Genomic DNA, 16609 nt, shown 5'->3' with positions numbered 1-16609 from the left:
GGAGGTCTCCTGGGGCAGAGAGAGCAGCAGATGCAGAGGTACAGAGGGTGGAACGCGTGGTGAGTGGAGTGTGTGGCCATAGAGGAGGGGAATAAAAAGTTGTTGGTGGGAGACAGATTATGAGAGGTCTTGGAGTCCAAATTTTTACTGTTTGATACACATGGGAGAACACTTTTTACACCAAAGTCATGCCAGCTACTGCTGCTGAAGAGTCATCCAAATTCTGTGATTTTGTGTACAAACACCAGCACATATACACCCCACAAAACACATCACATTATGCCTACAGGCTGAGTAAAGAATAATAAACAAAAGCTGTTTTAAGTTTCTAGATGATTTCTTCTTCAGAGATGGGAGCTGGTGCCTTCAATGGTAGCTTGTTTGTTTGTGTGGCTTTCCTTCTAAGCCTGGTGGATTAATAGCCACAGGCATTGCAAACGAAGAAGAAGGCAGGCAGGCACTGTTAGGCAAAGCTGGCTGGACAAAGGCCCTTCGATGTCCAGGTCTCATGGCACTATAGTGCCATCTCACTCCTACAAAGATGCAAACAATACAAACTACCTCTAAACTTTCAGGAGCAAGCTACCTCTTAGTTCCTTGGTCAGTGGAGTATATCTTTCCGAGGAAACATGCATGGAGGATGAGGTCTAGCAAAAGAGACATTGGTCATGAAAGAAGACCACAAATGTGTGTGTTGAGAAAATGTGAATCATAGGACCATAAACCCTGAGAGCTGCGAGTTTTAGGAAGCAAGTTAAATAGCCCAGGATCCAGCCAGGGCTTTCTGCATCACTACATGAATGTTATTTACTTTGTATATTGCTCAAGGCTGGGGAGCGTCAGGTCTAAACAGTGGCCAGAGTCAAAAAGAAAATTTGTAGGTGTAGTGGAGGTAATACTGAGTCATTTCTGCTTGGCTCTGCTCTTAGAAAAATCTCTGAGAAATTTTATAGGCAAACTGGCATCCCAGATGTAAAGTGGTTACCAGTTCTCTTTTGTCAAGGTTCAAATGTGTTTTAATTTTAATTTTATTTTTTTCAATATTAGAAAGGTAATATTATCATTGCTACTTTTAACTCTTTCCCAAAGAAATATGTGTAGTATTACAGTAGTACCCAATAGTAACTCTATAGTTAAGGATCAAATATGTTTTTAAAAGAGAGATAATGGAGGGGAGAAAACCTGTTTATCTCTGTTCTGATTAGCTCAACCAGCAATCTGGAACACCAAAGATCTCTTCAGAGTTTGCTGAACGATTACTGCGTTTTCACTAAAAAATGCTTTGGCACATTGGGTGTTAATTCATTGATATATCCACTCATTTGATGAAGTCATTAAATTGGCGTGTTTATAGCATGCAGTTATGGGCTGAATTGTGTCACCTCACCCCACCAAAGTCATATGTTGAAGTCCTAACCCTAGTACTTTAGAATCTGATTGTATTTTAAGGTAGGGTCTTTAAAGAGGTAATTAAATTAACATAAGATCACTAGGGTGGGCCCTAATCCAATATGACTGGAGTCCTTATAAGAGGAGGAAATTTCGGTAGAAACACGTGCAGAGGGAGGACAACGTGAAGACACAGGGAGAAGATGGCCATTTAGGAGCCAAGCAGAGAGACCTGCAACAGATCCTTCCCCCAAGGCCCTCAGAAGGACTAAAGTGATCTTGGACATCTTGATCTTGGACTTCTAGCCTCCAGAACTGTGAGACGACATGTTTTTGTGGTTGAAGTCACCTGGCCTATGGTACCTTGTTATGGTAGCCCAGGAAACTAATATGTGTGCATATTTGTTATATCTAGATATTAGTATGTTTATAATGTGAACATTTATTTTCTGCCATCTGTTCCCTTTTAGTTTGGCTGCAGCATCCTGATTTCCTTTAGGAGAATGACCTCGCCTCATTTTATGGTCTCTCGATAGGACTATAAATAAGACCCTCACCCTACACTTGGTGGTGAGGTGGATTCATGACCTAAGTTAGGCCAATTAGACTCTCTCCTGGGACTTTGACTCTTAAGTGGAACTAGGATGAAAATAATGACAGAAGCTTATTCATGGTGCTGACCAATGAGGCTGCTGAATAGTGTCTGCTACACAAATCAGTGTTGCTGCCTGCATCCTGCATTTTTGCAAGCATGGTTGTTTAGCATTCTCGTGGAATCTAAGAGCTGCTCCAAATCTTCTAATAAACTGTTTTATCTTGTCATAAAGACATATTTTCTATAGCTTGCAAGCAATTATTTTCCTAAATCACTTCATGGAATTTTTTTCTATTGAAATTTAAAGAAAAGTTCATAAAATTTTCATTTAAAATCCTTTCCTTGCTTCATTCTCTTTTATTCTCCTATGTAGGTTTTATCAAACTGGAAGCTGGGAGATGTTCTGTGTTATGTGGGGAATTATTGACTATTTAGAAATTAGATATTTCATATGTTATTAAACTGCACTTATGTAGAGCCTTATAGATTTACATTGGCAGCTTAAATTAAGTAGGTAGAAAATCCCATCTAAACTTAGGGAATTTTAAATCAGAAGGTGTTCATTTAGCACCTGCTGTGTACAAAGGCCCATATCAAGTAACGTAGAGTCGGGTACAGAAGAGAGATAAAGCTTGTCTGCCCTGAAGGCACTCACTAGGGCCTCCTCAGATACAATGAACAAAAGGAACAAATTCTATATTGAACACCAAACCTTCAGAAAAGGGGAAAAGTCGTTCTGAATCCTCTTAACCCTGACCACACTACCATAGGAGAATTTGTTGTGCTTATACACATTAAACACTTTAATACCTGATCCATTTAATCCTCACAGCAAATCTCTGAGGTGGGTATCATTATCATCCCCATTTTAAAGAGATGGAAACTGAGGTTAGGAAACTTTCCTAACTTCCCCAAGCATCCCTTATAGTCCTTCAAATGGCACTCAAATCCCCTCTAATTCCATTTGCCTTTTGCCACCACTAACGTCTCAATCCAAAAGAGGCCGAAAGCACCCTTTTATCCTCTCAGAATGGCTAATGAAACAGAATAACCTCACAGCCCCAGATTGAAGGCGCTGGAGTTAGAAGCTGTGTGCCATATGCACTGTCTCCTGTCGTCTCCTGAGTTTAGAGCTTTGTTTTCTTTGATAATTCCTTCCTTACATTCGAGGCATCATAACTGTTTCATTTCTGAGCCTGGGGGTTGCGCTTTGGTGGCACACCACCAAGACTAGAATTTCAGGATAAATCAATATGCATCTTCAATGGAATTCACTGCAGTGGGATTTTATACTTAGCATTTCTTGGCTCCTAGACTCATTTAACAGAGGCCAATCGGCAGCCCCCATCTCTTATAAAAGTTTCCAGAAGACAAAACATGAGAGCTCTGTTCCATTTTTTCCTGGGATTCTTTATCTCGTATGAGCATCAGTAATCAAAGTGGCATTTACTAGCTTGGTAAATGAATAAACCTTTACTTTCCCACAAGTTCAGTTGTAGGCATCAAGCTCTCCTAAAATTTCCATAGCAAACAGGCAGCTGAGTGCTTGTGCAAAAGGCAGAAAGAGAGAGAGGAAGAAAGAAAGAAGTCTGCAAGGAAAAATAGTGTAACAAGGACCACACTGATCCTACATTAGTTTCCTAGTGACTTGCAGAGTTTGTAATTTTTATCATTTACCTTTCTCTCCACTACACCAATTCCTAGGAGAGGGTTCATTTTTTATTCATTCTGAAAGTTTACCATCAATCATCCTCTTAAAGAGCTTGCCAGAAACTTGGACAGAGCCTCATAATAAAATTGCAGAGACAGAGGACTAATTGATTTCTATAAATAATGTTTAGCTGTAAAGATATGAAAGGTGGTTAGAACCACATGTATTAATCTCCCTTTTGCTCCATCTGTGTCTGCAAAAGCAGACTGTACCTTGACAAAGTACTCTATTTCACCCTGCAAACACACAGCAGGAGATTAACACCAGATGGCCCACCCCTCCCATCTCCCTGCCCTGCCCTCCGCCCTGCCTCCACCTCCTCTGGCCAAATCTTCTAATTACTCCTCCCCTCTGGTCCTCAGTTTCTATCTCATAATTTCAAAATTCTCTTTCCATTATCATCCGTGCATGACAACATGCAGAGAAGTTAACAGTCCCCCTGTTCTTTCTGCCCTTCCAGTTTCCTGTACAATAAACAAAAATACTACCCCAACCCCAAATGCAAAAGCTTTTCATCAGACTGCAAAAATGACAATGTTCAAGAAAAACAGTAACAACTGACGCTAAAGAATTATTAATGTGTGTGTCTTGGAAAGAGGGAGGTTAGAGAGAACTCAATCCTAAGGACGCTCTCACGCACTACTAGCTTTAATCACATAGCACAGAAACACCAACAGTTACTACTCGTCAACATCATATAAAATGGGAACACAATTATATCTGGGGAAATACATGCTGGCTGGACAAAGATAATGCTATAAATCTCATATTTATTTAAGAGTTGCTGAAGAAATGTTGAGAACTCACAGAAGCACCATCTGCTCAGGCCAACGGTGATACGCAGAAATAAAAATCAGACTAGGGACAGGGCAGGGCTGTGTGATAGATGGCCCATTCTTAATTATGGATATTAGGTCATTACATCTCCAAGGCTGATTCAGAAGGGCAACATCTTAGCTAGTTCAATCAGCTGGTTCCAATCCCAACTAAACATGACACAAAATGTCATTCTTAGCATGGAATATCATTTTTCTGGCTATAGATTAAATACAAAGTGAATGATTACTTTCACTTGGGAGACAGGAAAATTGTCACACTAGACAGAATTCAACGAAATTGGCCCATTTCATCTTCTTCTTCCTTTTTATTTTTTTTGCCTAGACTGCTCCTAGATGATAGTAGATGGATATTTTCCATAAATAAGAGTGCGAGGGAGTCTTTTTAATGAGGCAACTCAAATTATTAAATTGATTTAAATACAGCAATTCCATATCAGTTTACTTCTGATGGCATTAAATATTCCTGATGACTATTATACTTGAAATATGGTCATAATTTTAACAGCTTTCACAGATACATCCCTTTTCTGTAGCTTTCTATGTGAGGCAGATCAAACTTTCTCAAAGCTTTTATTTTAGGGGGGAAAGTGCATGGTGTGTTTTGTAGTTTTAATGAAGTTAACCACACTTATAAAAAGTCATTTATTCTTAGTGTGAGCTCCTTCTATGACATTCCCTTCTTCTCCACATGCTGTTTAGCTGTCTGTCTTTACCCACTGGAATTAGCTAGCTCAAGTCATTTCAGCAATTTCTTGTTTCGATGGGAACCTCCAGAAAGGCAGGAGCTGTTCTGGTTCCACTTGCTTTGCCTAGAGCTCCCAGTGGCTTAATGAAGTCTTGCTCTGCTACCAGCCTGCGGTGTTTTGGATTTGTTGGCTTTTTGCTATAGTTTCCTTAACCATTTCTGCAATGGCCCTAACCACATCTAAGCACAAATGTGGAAGAAGAAAGGGAAAGGATAGTTGATTGAGTCTAAGAAAGTTTTCTTTCTTTTCTTTTTAAAAAGGTCTTGAGTGCAGAGGGCAAGCCCATGTTGGAATTGAGCTGTCACGCCACTTGATCTCACAGTTACTGAACTGCTTCTAGGAATTAGGCAAGATAACCCTTGAGGTGTACGTGAGGAGAGTTGCTTAGTCTGTGAAGTAGTGAGGGTGTCAGGACACTGCATGGCTGATCCAATTCCCAAGTCCATGGTGTTCAAATGGCTGAAGCATTTCGAGCAAGTGAAAAATTAGCACATCTGTTCATTGGATCAGTGGAAGGAGCCTACCGAGCTCTGAAACACCATGGCTGATGGGTCTGGTGAATTATTTAGCATTCCAAAAAGCTGGGGTGTTCTCCATGTAGGCTGGTTGGAAAGTTAAGAGTGCCAAGAAATACATGGTACTGTATTTATATTACCTGGAGTTGAAGAACTGTGTAACCCAGTTTCCACTGCTTACGGCAACAGGCTGAAGTCTGAAACCAGGAGTTGAGAGGAACACCTAAGGATGAAGCTCCAGCTCAGATTCCACACATCCAATCAAGCGAGGCTGCCACTGCTTTCTGACCTATAGGTTTACATCTATAAATGTACTCTCAAACACAAGATTCAAATCTTGAAGTAGGTAAATAATTACCTGCTGAGATTGAATGCTTCAGTAGGTTTATAGGCAGAAGAGTCCAAGTAAAAGGGTCTATTAAGTGTATCAGTGGGAACTTGGAGATCAAAGAGAAATGAAGCCAATCGATGGCCTTCTTGAGTGCCAGGCAAGGAAATAGTCCCTGGCAAGACACATAGTCCCTACACACTCCTAAAGCCTTGACAGAGAAAGGAGGAGCCTTCAGGTGGGACCATAAGAATTTGAGCTGTAGTATTTGAGAATAAGCAAGCATTGTTTCCCAGGATGATGGCGACGGTCACCTGGGGGTCTAAGGTGATATGTCCTGGGGTCTCGCTGCTCCCTGATAGACGTCCCAGAGAGACCCAGTCATCAGTGCACCTTCCAGCTGAGGTGGTCAGATAGAGCTGCTGCACCTGCTGTTTCTTGAGCTCTCGTGTTTCCTCCCCCTCCATTTTAGATAGCTGTCTCTGGGGTCTGAAATAGCTGATGGTAAGGATTTAGTATTCCTTTCCTCCCTACCAATGTGCCTTTGTTCAGAGTCTTCAACTTCTCCTTTTTCTGTCCTCCCTAGGTGCCCAGTGTTCCTCTCTTCTGCTGGCTTCCAGTGGCCTGAGGTCACTTGCTGTGTTATTCCACCAAGACTGTGCCCTCCCCAAGAGAATCCCTCAGTCCTGCTGTTTTAGAGACCTAGAGAGGGCATCCCTTTCTTAGTTGGTGATACCTAAGCTAAATGCAATAAAACCATTCCAGTTAAGGGAGCAGAATGGGGTAGATCAGGGGTTGGCAAACTTTGTAAAGGGTCAGCGAGTAAATATTTTAGCTTTTGCAGGCCACATGGACTTTGTTGCAACAACTCAACTCTGCCGTCCTGGCGCTAAAGCAGCCATACACAGTACATGAATGAATGAGCCTGGCTGTGTTCCAATAAGATGTTATTTAAAAAAACAAAGGATAAGCTGGATTCAGCCTGTGGGGTCATAGTTTGCTGACTTCTCATGTAGAAGAAAGAATACTAGGCACGAATAAAGAACTTGCTCCCCAGTCACAGCCCTGACCTTAACCAGCTAAATGACTTTAGGCAAGTCACCTCACCTCAGCTTTCCCCACCTCTCACTCCTTCCAGAAGGAGTGTGGCATAAAGAAGGTAAAGTGTGAGATTGGCTAGGTGCCTGCCGCCTTCAGTTGTCTTTCTGATCCCTGGCCAACAGTGCAAAGGCCATGGGATTTGTATTGACAATAATGGCTATCATTTTGAGCATCTGCTATGAGATAACATACAACATATATTTTATATCTCTTCTTTCATCTTCACAACTCACCAAAGTAGGTAACATGATCCCTCTTTAATAGATGCGGAAACAGAGATCAGGGGCGCTAAATAATTGGCCCAAGTTACACAATGGGGAGATCACAACGTCAGAATCCAAATCCAGGTCCATCCAACCACACTCAGTTTCCCATACACCATGGGGCTTCCCATGTAGGTTGCTTAGTTTTCAATTCCTTCACCCCTACCAACCATGTCGTAGATGTTTTCTCTAGTACAGTATTCTCTATACAGTTGCTGGAGTGGTCACATTTTATCACTTCCGCGTGAAAATCTGTCCAATGACTTCCCATCACACTTTGGATAAAATAAAGCCACTCCTATTAAGTGAGGAGGATGGTGTAGGCCCAGAGTCCTTACTATGGTTTATGAGGTCCCAGTGATCTGTGCCAGCACACTCCAACATTTCTGCCCTCTCCTCTCTTCTTCATTTACTCTGTTCCGGCCCCAGGCACCTTGCTTTGCCTTAAACATGCCAAGCAGACTCCCACATCAAGATCTTTGTACTTGTGGTTCTCCAGACTGGGATGCTATTCTCACAGTATCAGGATGACTCATTCCCTTACTTGATTGATGCCTCAACTTAAGTGTCACCTCCTCAAGGAGAAATTTCCTGACCACTCTATCCAAAAAAAATACTAGCACCCATCACTCTCTGTGTCCTTACCTTGCTTTAGTTCTCTTTGTAGCAACTATCACACCAGGCAATACATCATGTTTATCTGGTATTTTTCCTCTTCTTATTCTCTCCTGCATTGTGAAGGCAAAGAATTTGTCTTGTTCATTGGTACATGGTGCCTGACCTGATAGGCTTTCAATAACTATCTGTGGATTTTTGAGTAAATGAAAGAAAATATTGGAGTGGCTGGCTTACGAGCAGTTGCTCCCCACTCTGAGTGGTGTTTCAAGTCTATCAGCAGTGAGAAGCCTTGTCCCCTAGCCTCTTTGTAGGAAGGATAGCTTGTTTGCCTGTATCAGAACAAATCAGAGTATTACTTTGTCTCATCCTTGGAAAGTACCCAATACAGGAGAGGTGGCACAAAAAAGGGAAAGATTAGTCTCATGACTCTGAATTTCAGAGCTCATCTAGGGCCGAGAGTCTTCCAGCTGCAGATCTCGGAGTCACTTCTTGCTCTACCTCCTCCACTGTCTGTACCATCCTTCTCTGTAGGGGCTGTTCCTGCCCAGACTGCCCATGCCACCTCCACCCCCCAATCCTCTTCTCCCCAGGCTTAAGGGCAGCATGAAGACTTTAGATAAGCACTTTTGGTGGGGAAACACTATTCTCACCCAAACAATGTCACTTGATGGATGAAAAACCAAGGGTCAGAGAACTGAAATAGCTTGGTGGAGGTCCCACTGCTAATGAATGTCACACCCAAGTCTAGAGTCTAAGTCTCCTAATCACAAGACTGGCCCTAGCTCCACACTCCATGCCACAAATGGTAACAGTGATTAGCCAGTAACACCACAGGCTGCTCACTCAAGAATCAATTCAATTCTACAAACATTGATTGAACACGCAAAATGTGGCTGGCCCTGTAATTGGTTAGAATCTGGAGTGCCACAATGAAAATAGTACAGTCTCCGTCCCCAAAGAGTTGACTAGAAGTTTGAACACAGAACAAAAGAGAGAAGATTTTTTTTTTTTGTATGAAATACTGATTAAAAGGTGAATGCAGTAATCAGTTTAACCTCAAAGAGACTCTTAAAGCACCTAATCAGAGCCTCCTCACAGCTATGCTTAGGCCTCCTCACTCTGGATATGAATTTTTAAAAGAAAAAAAGAGAGAGAGTGAGAGGGAGGAAGGAAGGAAAGAAGGAAGGAAGGGAGGGAGGGAGAAAAGAAAGGAAAGGAAAGGAAAATTGAATGGCACTCTGGCTTCTACCTTTCATCCTTTATCTTCACAAATCTCTGCTTCTTTCAAAGACCTTAAGCTGGAGGGCCACTCTCCAGAAGCCTTTTCAACACAGTTCTCACCTACTGTGAAGTCCTAGTGTGAAATGAAAAGAGCTGAATTATTTCTCCCACTCAGTATCCCCTACCCGGCCCTCAGCCCAGCTCCAACGATAAACTTCTGCATTATTGTAGAAACTTTTGATTACTATTAACTCAGTCAATAACAGACATTCCCTCCATCAACCAAAGGCACATTTGAGGTCTTCTGGACCGACCTGGATCAGTGACAGGGATTCAAAAACCCACACAACCTGCAGGATCAGTAGGGGGACATGCCAATTAGTCCCAACTGTGCCTTGCCCTGGCTCAGCCATTCAGAGAAGACCTCCTTCAAGAAAAGTTCACTCTGGATTTTAGAACAAATCTTTCTTCTCCATCATCATGACAATAAAGTCCAAAAAGAGCGAAAGGGAAAGAGGGAAAGGAGAGAGAGAGGGAGAGGGAGAGAGAAAGAAAGCCAAGGCGAACGTGCATTGGCAGAAATAAGGAGGAGGAACTGACCTTAACACGGAAACAAGCAATTCCTGATTTCTCTGTACTTACATAAGTAAAAAATCTAGGATAAAAGAGAAACCAGAAAACAAGGTAAAAACTTGCCTCTAGAAGCTTCTCCCCTTCCATCCTTCCCCATTGTCCCACCTCCCAAAAGATTAAGACACACTTGACAGTCCCAAACTCCTTGGGATCAAGACTTGCCTGTGTACAGAAACGAAACCAGCTCTCCCGAGCCGGGATGCTCACCAGCTCGCGCCCGAGTTCACTCACCCACTCTCCTCACAGTTTCCTGCCTGTTGCATGCAAAACAATGGTCTCCAAACGCCAATTACTGATATTCAGAACTGTTGTTTTCCTACCCTGGTTAGAGACGACTCCATTAGAGACGGAGGGTAAGCTCTTGAGTTGAAAGAGAATCTGGGGGGTGGAGGGAAACCCTTTCTCGAACCTCCACACGGTTCCCGTTGCCAAGGGAACCCTCTTTGTCCGGGGAGGCTAGGAATGGCCGCCTCTCCCGCGGCCTGGCTCCAGGAGTGGCCAAATCGCTGCACAGGGTCAAGAGCAGAGGGAGGGGAAGGGCCGCACATGCTTCTGACAAAGAAATCGCTTTCAAAGAAGGAAAGAAATGGTGAAAAACATGGTCTTAGGAGGCACCTCCGGGGGAGGGAATAAGTTCATTGACGATGCTGCAATCAGATTTGAGTTGGCTTTTGTGCCCCTGAAAGGAGCGTGATTCAAATCTATATCCCAGAGGAGACAGAGTGGGAAGGACAGAGAGAAGGAGACTGGGGGGGGGGGGGGGGGGGGGGGGGGGCTGGAGGGTAAAAAGGGGGTGTCTCAGGCTCTTTCAGCAGATGCTGAACATTAATCATATAAACAATTATTTAGTTAAGATGCTTAGTTGAAGCTTTGGACTGGATTATTTTGCCTGCTGGACTGGCTGGAGGAGCTCTCTGGCTGTCTCCTAGAAGTCTGGTGGGGCCTGGCTGGGAGATGATAGTATGGTGTGGATGGTCAGGCATGTTCTCCTTTGCCCTACAATTTCAGAAGAAATTCTCTTAGGGACTGTGCCGAAGGAGGCACATTTTGTGCATGCTTCTTTTGAAACCCATTGGTCAAGGGCAGACCAGGTTGAACGGTAGTTGGAGGAGTTTGGATGGACCTGAATTACTAGCCTAGTGCCTGGCACAGTGTGGGTGCTCAATAAAATGTCTGCTGCCTGTTGTTGTCTGCTGTCTGCTGCATGGTTGTTGAAGAGTGACTTGTTTTCAGTGTCTTGGCTTTCCAGCAAGGTAGGAGAATGAATACTGGACAGATGGAGCAGTTGAAGCTGAGAGGATGTGACTTACCTGTGGACCCACGACTGACGGTGGTAGAGGAGAAACATGAGCCCAGAGCCCAGTACCTGTCTAATTGCTTTTTTAAAGTAGAGAACTCAAAGGAAGTCTTTATCCAAGTGTTGCTGTCCAATAGGAGAAAATAGCAAATAAGCAAAGAGAAACAGTAACTGTCACCTCTGTTATCTGGTCTGGGCTAAACATGGAGTGAGGCTGTTCACACTGAGTTACAGTGAAGTACCAAGAAAAATCTATACATGCACACACACACATACATGTACATATACACGTGCACATACATATACATATATTTCCCTGCAAGATGGTAAAATTCTTATATTACTCATCTTCTGCATGTCAGCTCTGGCATCAGTTGCTCCAGGAACTGTCCATCACCATCCCCAAGCTCAGCTTCCAGAGCACTTTTTAAAGATCTTCCATAATACTTATCACACTGCTTTAGCCATTGGTGCCTTGTATATGATCCCAGGGATGGCCCTCTACCAGAACATCATCTCCTTGAGGGAAGACACCATGTGTCACTCCTTTTTAGTCTCTTACACCTGGTAAGATGTCTATTACATAGTAGGTGCATGATATAGACACTCAAGAATTGAAGAGCAATGAGTCCATTTGTGAGTGTTTTATTGAGTTAACTATATTAGGCCCCAGGGAGGATTCAAGAGATGTTGAAGGTATAGTATCTGCCTGTGAAAAGTGTAAGCTCCATGTAAGATGAAGGACTGGGTCCTTAAATATTACCTAAGTGTATTTGCACTAAGTGTAGCCCAGAGCAATAGAAGCAGTGCATTTACTTAACAGATGAAAAACAGCTCCCTCAGTAGTTTTGTCTGTCAGATTGTGGCTGTAAACTCCTGGGAGCCCTGAGCTGCAAACATGCCCCATTAGGCCTACAGCATTCATGCTCCTTTCTTTTTGTCAAGGCCCTTTTTTTTTTCAGCCTGTCTCCTCTAAAGAAGCCTTAGTAAAGGACATGTTACCTAGTGGTAGAAGGTGCTGGAAACAGCTCCATCACAATGCTTTCCAGTCTCTGTAATGTGACTTCTCTTTTACAAAAAGACTAATCTAAATGCATCAGAACCCACTATCAAAATACACAAGTTAAAACTGGCGCACAAACACAAAAACAGCATTTTGGACATTCTTATCACTTTGGGATATCTGGGTCCAGGTTTCCCTGTCATTCTCTCTAGGGGACGCTGACAGAGAACATACTTTGCATGATCTACATCATCAACGTCAACCAGAGGAAGATCCCAACCGAAAGGAGCAGAGTCCTGTCCTGACTGCACTGTCCTAACGGAAACAGCAGGATGAAAGTGCTGGGAGCCAAGAAAGTCTCTGCCAAAGAGATAGACTAATGCTTTCAGGGCATCTGAGCGCCACAGATGAAGACTGAGGCCCAGAGTTGCATACTGAGTGAGCAGAGATAGGCCTAGACTCTCAGTCTCGAAACGCCCCCTCACATTTTCCAGAGTACTCTCCTGACCTCAGGTTCCCTCCCCTCCGGTGCACCTGCCATCCTGCCCCAGAGTGATCTCTCCAGGCTGATCATTCCATCTGCTCATGTCACTCTTCAGAGTAAGATGCTGCCACATCTGTCCATTGCCCTCAGATCAAGTCCAGTCTCTCAGGCTTTCTGTGATCTGCCTTTCCCAACTTTGCCTCAGAGACTCCGTTCATTTTCCCAGTGTCTCACCCCCTCTAAAATACTCAAAGAAGTTTTCATTTCACCGCATTCTTTCTCTTGCATTTTCCTCTGCTGAAGTGTGACCCAAGTGATGGCAATGTCACTGATATCACCCCAAATCAACTTTTGAGACCTCTCTGCACATGCCCAGGAGCTATGAGTAAGGCATCATGGAATGAGGGTTTTGGTGGAAGGAGGCTAACCTGGAATTATGTTGTGCTACACTGGAAGGAAGGGGTAATGCCTTGATGCTCAGCATTCACCATGAGGGGCTGTGAATTTTGGGGAGAGAATGTAATTAGGATAAGAAGACATCGAAGAAGGAAGAAGGAATTAAAATTTAGCTGTACCTACCACTCAAGTGCAATCATGCTTTCTATTCACAGACTAACTTCTATCAGAACGAATGGTATTATTGTACATTGGGGTCTTGAAATTAAATGCCTGGAGGGGCCAGATAAGTGAGGTAAATGAGGTCAGTGGGCCTTGTATCAGGCACTAGGGAGTGATGGAAACTGTGGCAAAATAGAGACAAAATGCTATATGTAAAGGGAGCAGTAGTAACTCAGCTTCAGCTGCTTACTGACATGTGGCATTGTAGCCTAGGACTGTCAGAGCTTTTTACTTTTTAAAGAGAAGTTGGAAATATGGAAACGTGTGAAATTTCCTAATTTAAAAATATTGGTTCAAAATGTTAACAAGCATTACATATAGGACAAACAAAATATATTGGTGAGCCATATCTAGGTCATGGGATGCCACTTTGTAACCTCTGCCTTATGTGGAACTTTCCAGAATTTGAGCGTAGGCATCTGCAGGCAGGGGTATATAGCTGTCATCAATAATCCAGATGACAAAACTTATGTAAAAACATCCACAGGGTCACAGGGCAGAGCCATAAATGATATCAGTGTGTTACTCAGAGAAAGAGAAGGTGCGCCAGTGATTGGATATAAAAGAAGAGAAAGCAAGATAATGGAAGACCTAACTCCTCAGGAGATGTGGTTTATTTGAAGCGGCTGGAGATGGGATTGATCTGTGCTCCCATCCAACTCAGAGCTGGACAGCTCCAGAGGCAATCCTCTGCAATCTTCCTATAGCGCAGGGAGGCTGGGCTTGTGGAGTACGGGAAAGTTGGGGGGGGGGGGGGGGTTTGTCACCATGGCGAATAGGATGCCGTGCCAGGTGTAGACACATGCATGACTCAGCACAGGTTCTTTTTCTCGCTAGTCTCAAGCATGCTTTCCCCAGCTCTTAGCCAGCATAAACTCAAGGCTTTGCATCTGGGGAGAGGCTGTCAATGGTGAAATCTTCCTTCTCTGAGGAAAATCTTTCTTCACCCATGACCACCTGTAGAGGTTCTGCTGTGACTGCACGTGGCCCAACTGTTCACAATGGCTGCCCTGCCTCTAGTCCTCTCTACTTAACCCTGAGGGGGAAACCACACCTGCCTCTTGAATCCCTTTCTATCATCACCAATCTCCTTCTTTCTCATGGTTATGATACTGTGACTATACCTTCTGAGAATTTGCCTTCTTGTTCCTTTCAGTTCTTCCCTTCCCTTTGGTTATGACTCAAATCGCATCAATTATTTTTCTTCAAAGTCTACTGGTCCTAAGACACCATTTCACATTTCTACAGCCACCACCCTTATCCAGGTGCTCAACATTCTGAACTCCTATTGCTATTCATGGCCTCCGAAGAAGGTTTTTCTTGCTTCCAGTCTCTCCCCACCTGCCCCAAGCACCATTTTCATCATGTCATCCCCTTCCCTATGATTTATTATCTTAAATTAAAATACACAAACATGACCTTACAAGACTTTTCTTCCCCACTGCCTCCATGTAGAGCCTATCCAGTTACCTTCAGGCAACGGAAAGAGAATGAAGTTTGGAATCACGCAGACCCAAGTTCACATCCTGGCTTTGCCATTTGCTCTCTGTGTGCTCTGAACAAATTATATAACCTCTCTTGGCTTCAGTTACCTCATCTTAAAATTGGGATAAATAATACCTACCATGCACAGTTGTTGAGAGAATTATATAAGCTAATTAATGTAGGCTATCTCATTGTAAGTACTCAAAAAATGGCAGTGGTCATTAATATTACTTCCTGCAAATGTAGCATGAGAGGGGGAAAATAAGAGGGTGTTTGCATCTGTCAGCAACATGACAGATATGTCAAAAGAATGTGAAGCAAACTAAATAAATTATGGGAATTTGTACCATTCAATGTGTTCTGCTATAGTGCAAAGAAAATTTTAAAAAATTATCAAGAGAGAAAATGAAAACCTATTGCTACTAAGTTTCAGCAGTTTTGTCCCCTGAACATTTTAGCTGTGTTACCTATGTTCTCCAACACAGATATGTGGCTTCAATCAAGGAGAGTCCCTGCAGATCCCCTGTCAACAACTGAATCATGTGCAACCTTCCGGATTTCACATGCGGCATGAACTGTGGTCACCGTCCACCTTCTCAGCAGTATTAAGTGAGATGGAGTGGAGACACGTATGTCATCTGAGGTCAAACAAACCTGAATGTGAATTCTGACTCCATCAAGGTCCTAGCTTTGGGACTGTGAGCAGGATACCCTATCTCTCCAAGCCTTAGCCTGTTACCTGTAAAATCAGGAGGGTGGTGCTATCAGTGTAGGGAGCATTAGATTAATGGTTCTTCCAAAGGGCTCACCTATTTTAATTGTGTGATATATGTTACCTCTCATTCTCTTAAATGAACTCAAAGTCATATCCTCTAAGAAATTTCCTCGATTGAGTCCTTCTAATACTAACTACTGTTTTACTCTGTATCCTTTCAGCAAATGGAATCTTAACATTTGTAACCTAGAGTTACAAAGCAGAGTTTTTGAGTTAGACAGACGTGATTTTGAAATTCTAGTTTCAATACTAGTTAGCTGTGTTACCTGGAGAAGTCTCAGTTTCTTTATTTGTAAGAGAGGAGTCATAACAGTCCCTCCTTTAGAGGACCTTTGTGAGGATTCAGTGAGATCATGCAGACAGTGTTTAGAATAGGATCTGGCAAAGAGAAAGGATCCAAGGAGGTTAGCTACTCTTATCAATGTGGGAAGTACCAGAAATGGTAACTAGCAGGATGGGATTTTGATCCCACCTTGACACAAGTTAAGTTGTTGTGTGATCTGGGTCCACTCACGTAACTTCTCTGTTTCCATATCCATAAAATGAAAGTCATCCTATGAAGACTATGAAGATGAAATAATGTCATTGGGGTGAAGATTCTTCCAAAAAAGAAAAACACCAGTTTTGCACATCTGCTGGCAAAAAGGTTATTTGTCTTTGACTCCTTTTCTCTGTGTGCGTGTGTGTCTCGAAGCTCCGTGAAGGCAGGGAGGGATCCTTCAATTTCTTTGGCATCCATTCCATGGTTTCCATTTTGATTCTGTTGCCTCCTCAGTACATGGTCAGTGCTTATTCCTCACCCAGGCCTGCTGTGTAGAACAGGCTAAAATAAAAGCTCCCCCCCCCACCCCCCTGCCCCGTATATGTGGGCAGTGTTTCTGCCAAGGCAAAGATTCAGCTCCTAGGTCTGAGGGCCTGAGCTGTCCCAAGGAGAGGGGAAAGACTAAGCATCTGTAATAAATGTTCTCCAGGCAGGGAGGGAAAAATC

The 16609-nt window shown here is 43.1% G+C and overlaps 1 protein-coding gene across 5 annotated transcripts in view; it reads right to left on the bottom strand.

The window, feature by feature from the left end:
• Window positions 1–16609, bottom strand: part of ANKFN1 (ankyrin repeat and fibronectin type III domain containing 1) — a 371662-nt gene that overhangs the window by 279346 nt on the left and 75707 nt on the right. Inside the window, exon 1 of one of the 5 annotated variants that reach the window (XM_070226373.1) lies at window positions 10280–10476. The exons of 2 other annotated variants lie outside the window; for them this stretch is intronic. In XM_070226373.1, the coding sequence (XP_070082474.1) occupies window positions 10280–10300 (21 nt within the window). In that variant the 5' untranslated portion in view covers window positions 10301–10476. Of the gene's footprint in view, window positions 1–10166; window positions 10477–16609 lie in introns of those variants that run through there. 2 more of the 5 variants (XM_070226370.1, XM_070226371.1) reach the window with 2 other exon arrangements.

This window comes from Equus caballus, chromosome 11 (assembly GCF_041296265.1).
Source record: "Equus caballus isolate H_3958 breed thoroughbred chromosome 11, TB-T2T, whole genome shotgun sequence".
Lineage (NCBI taxonomy): Eukaryota > Metazoa > Chordata > Mammalia > Perissodactyla > Equidae > Equus > Equus caballus.
This window is presented reverse-complemented; position numbering and strand designations above follow the sequence as displayed.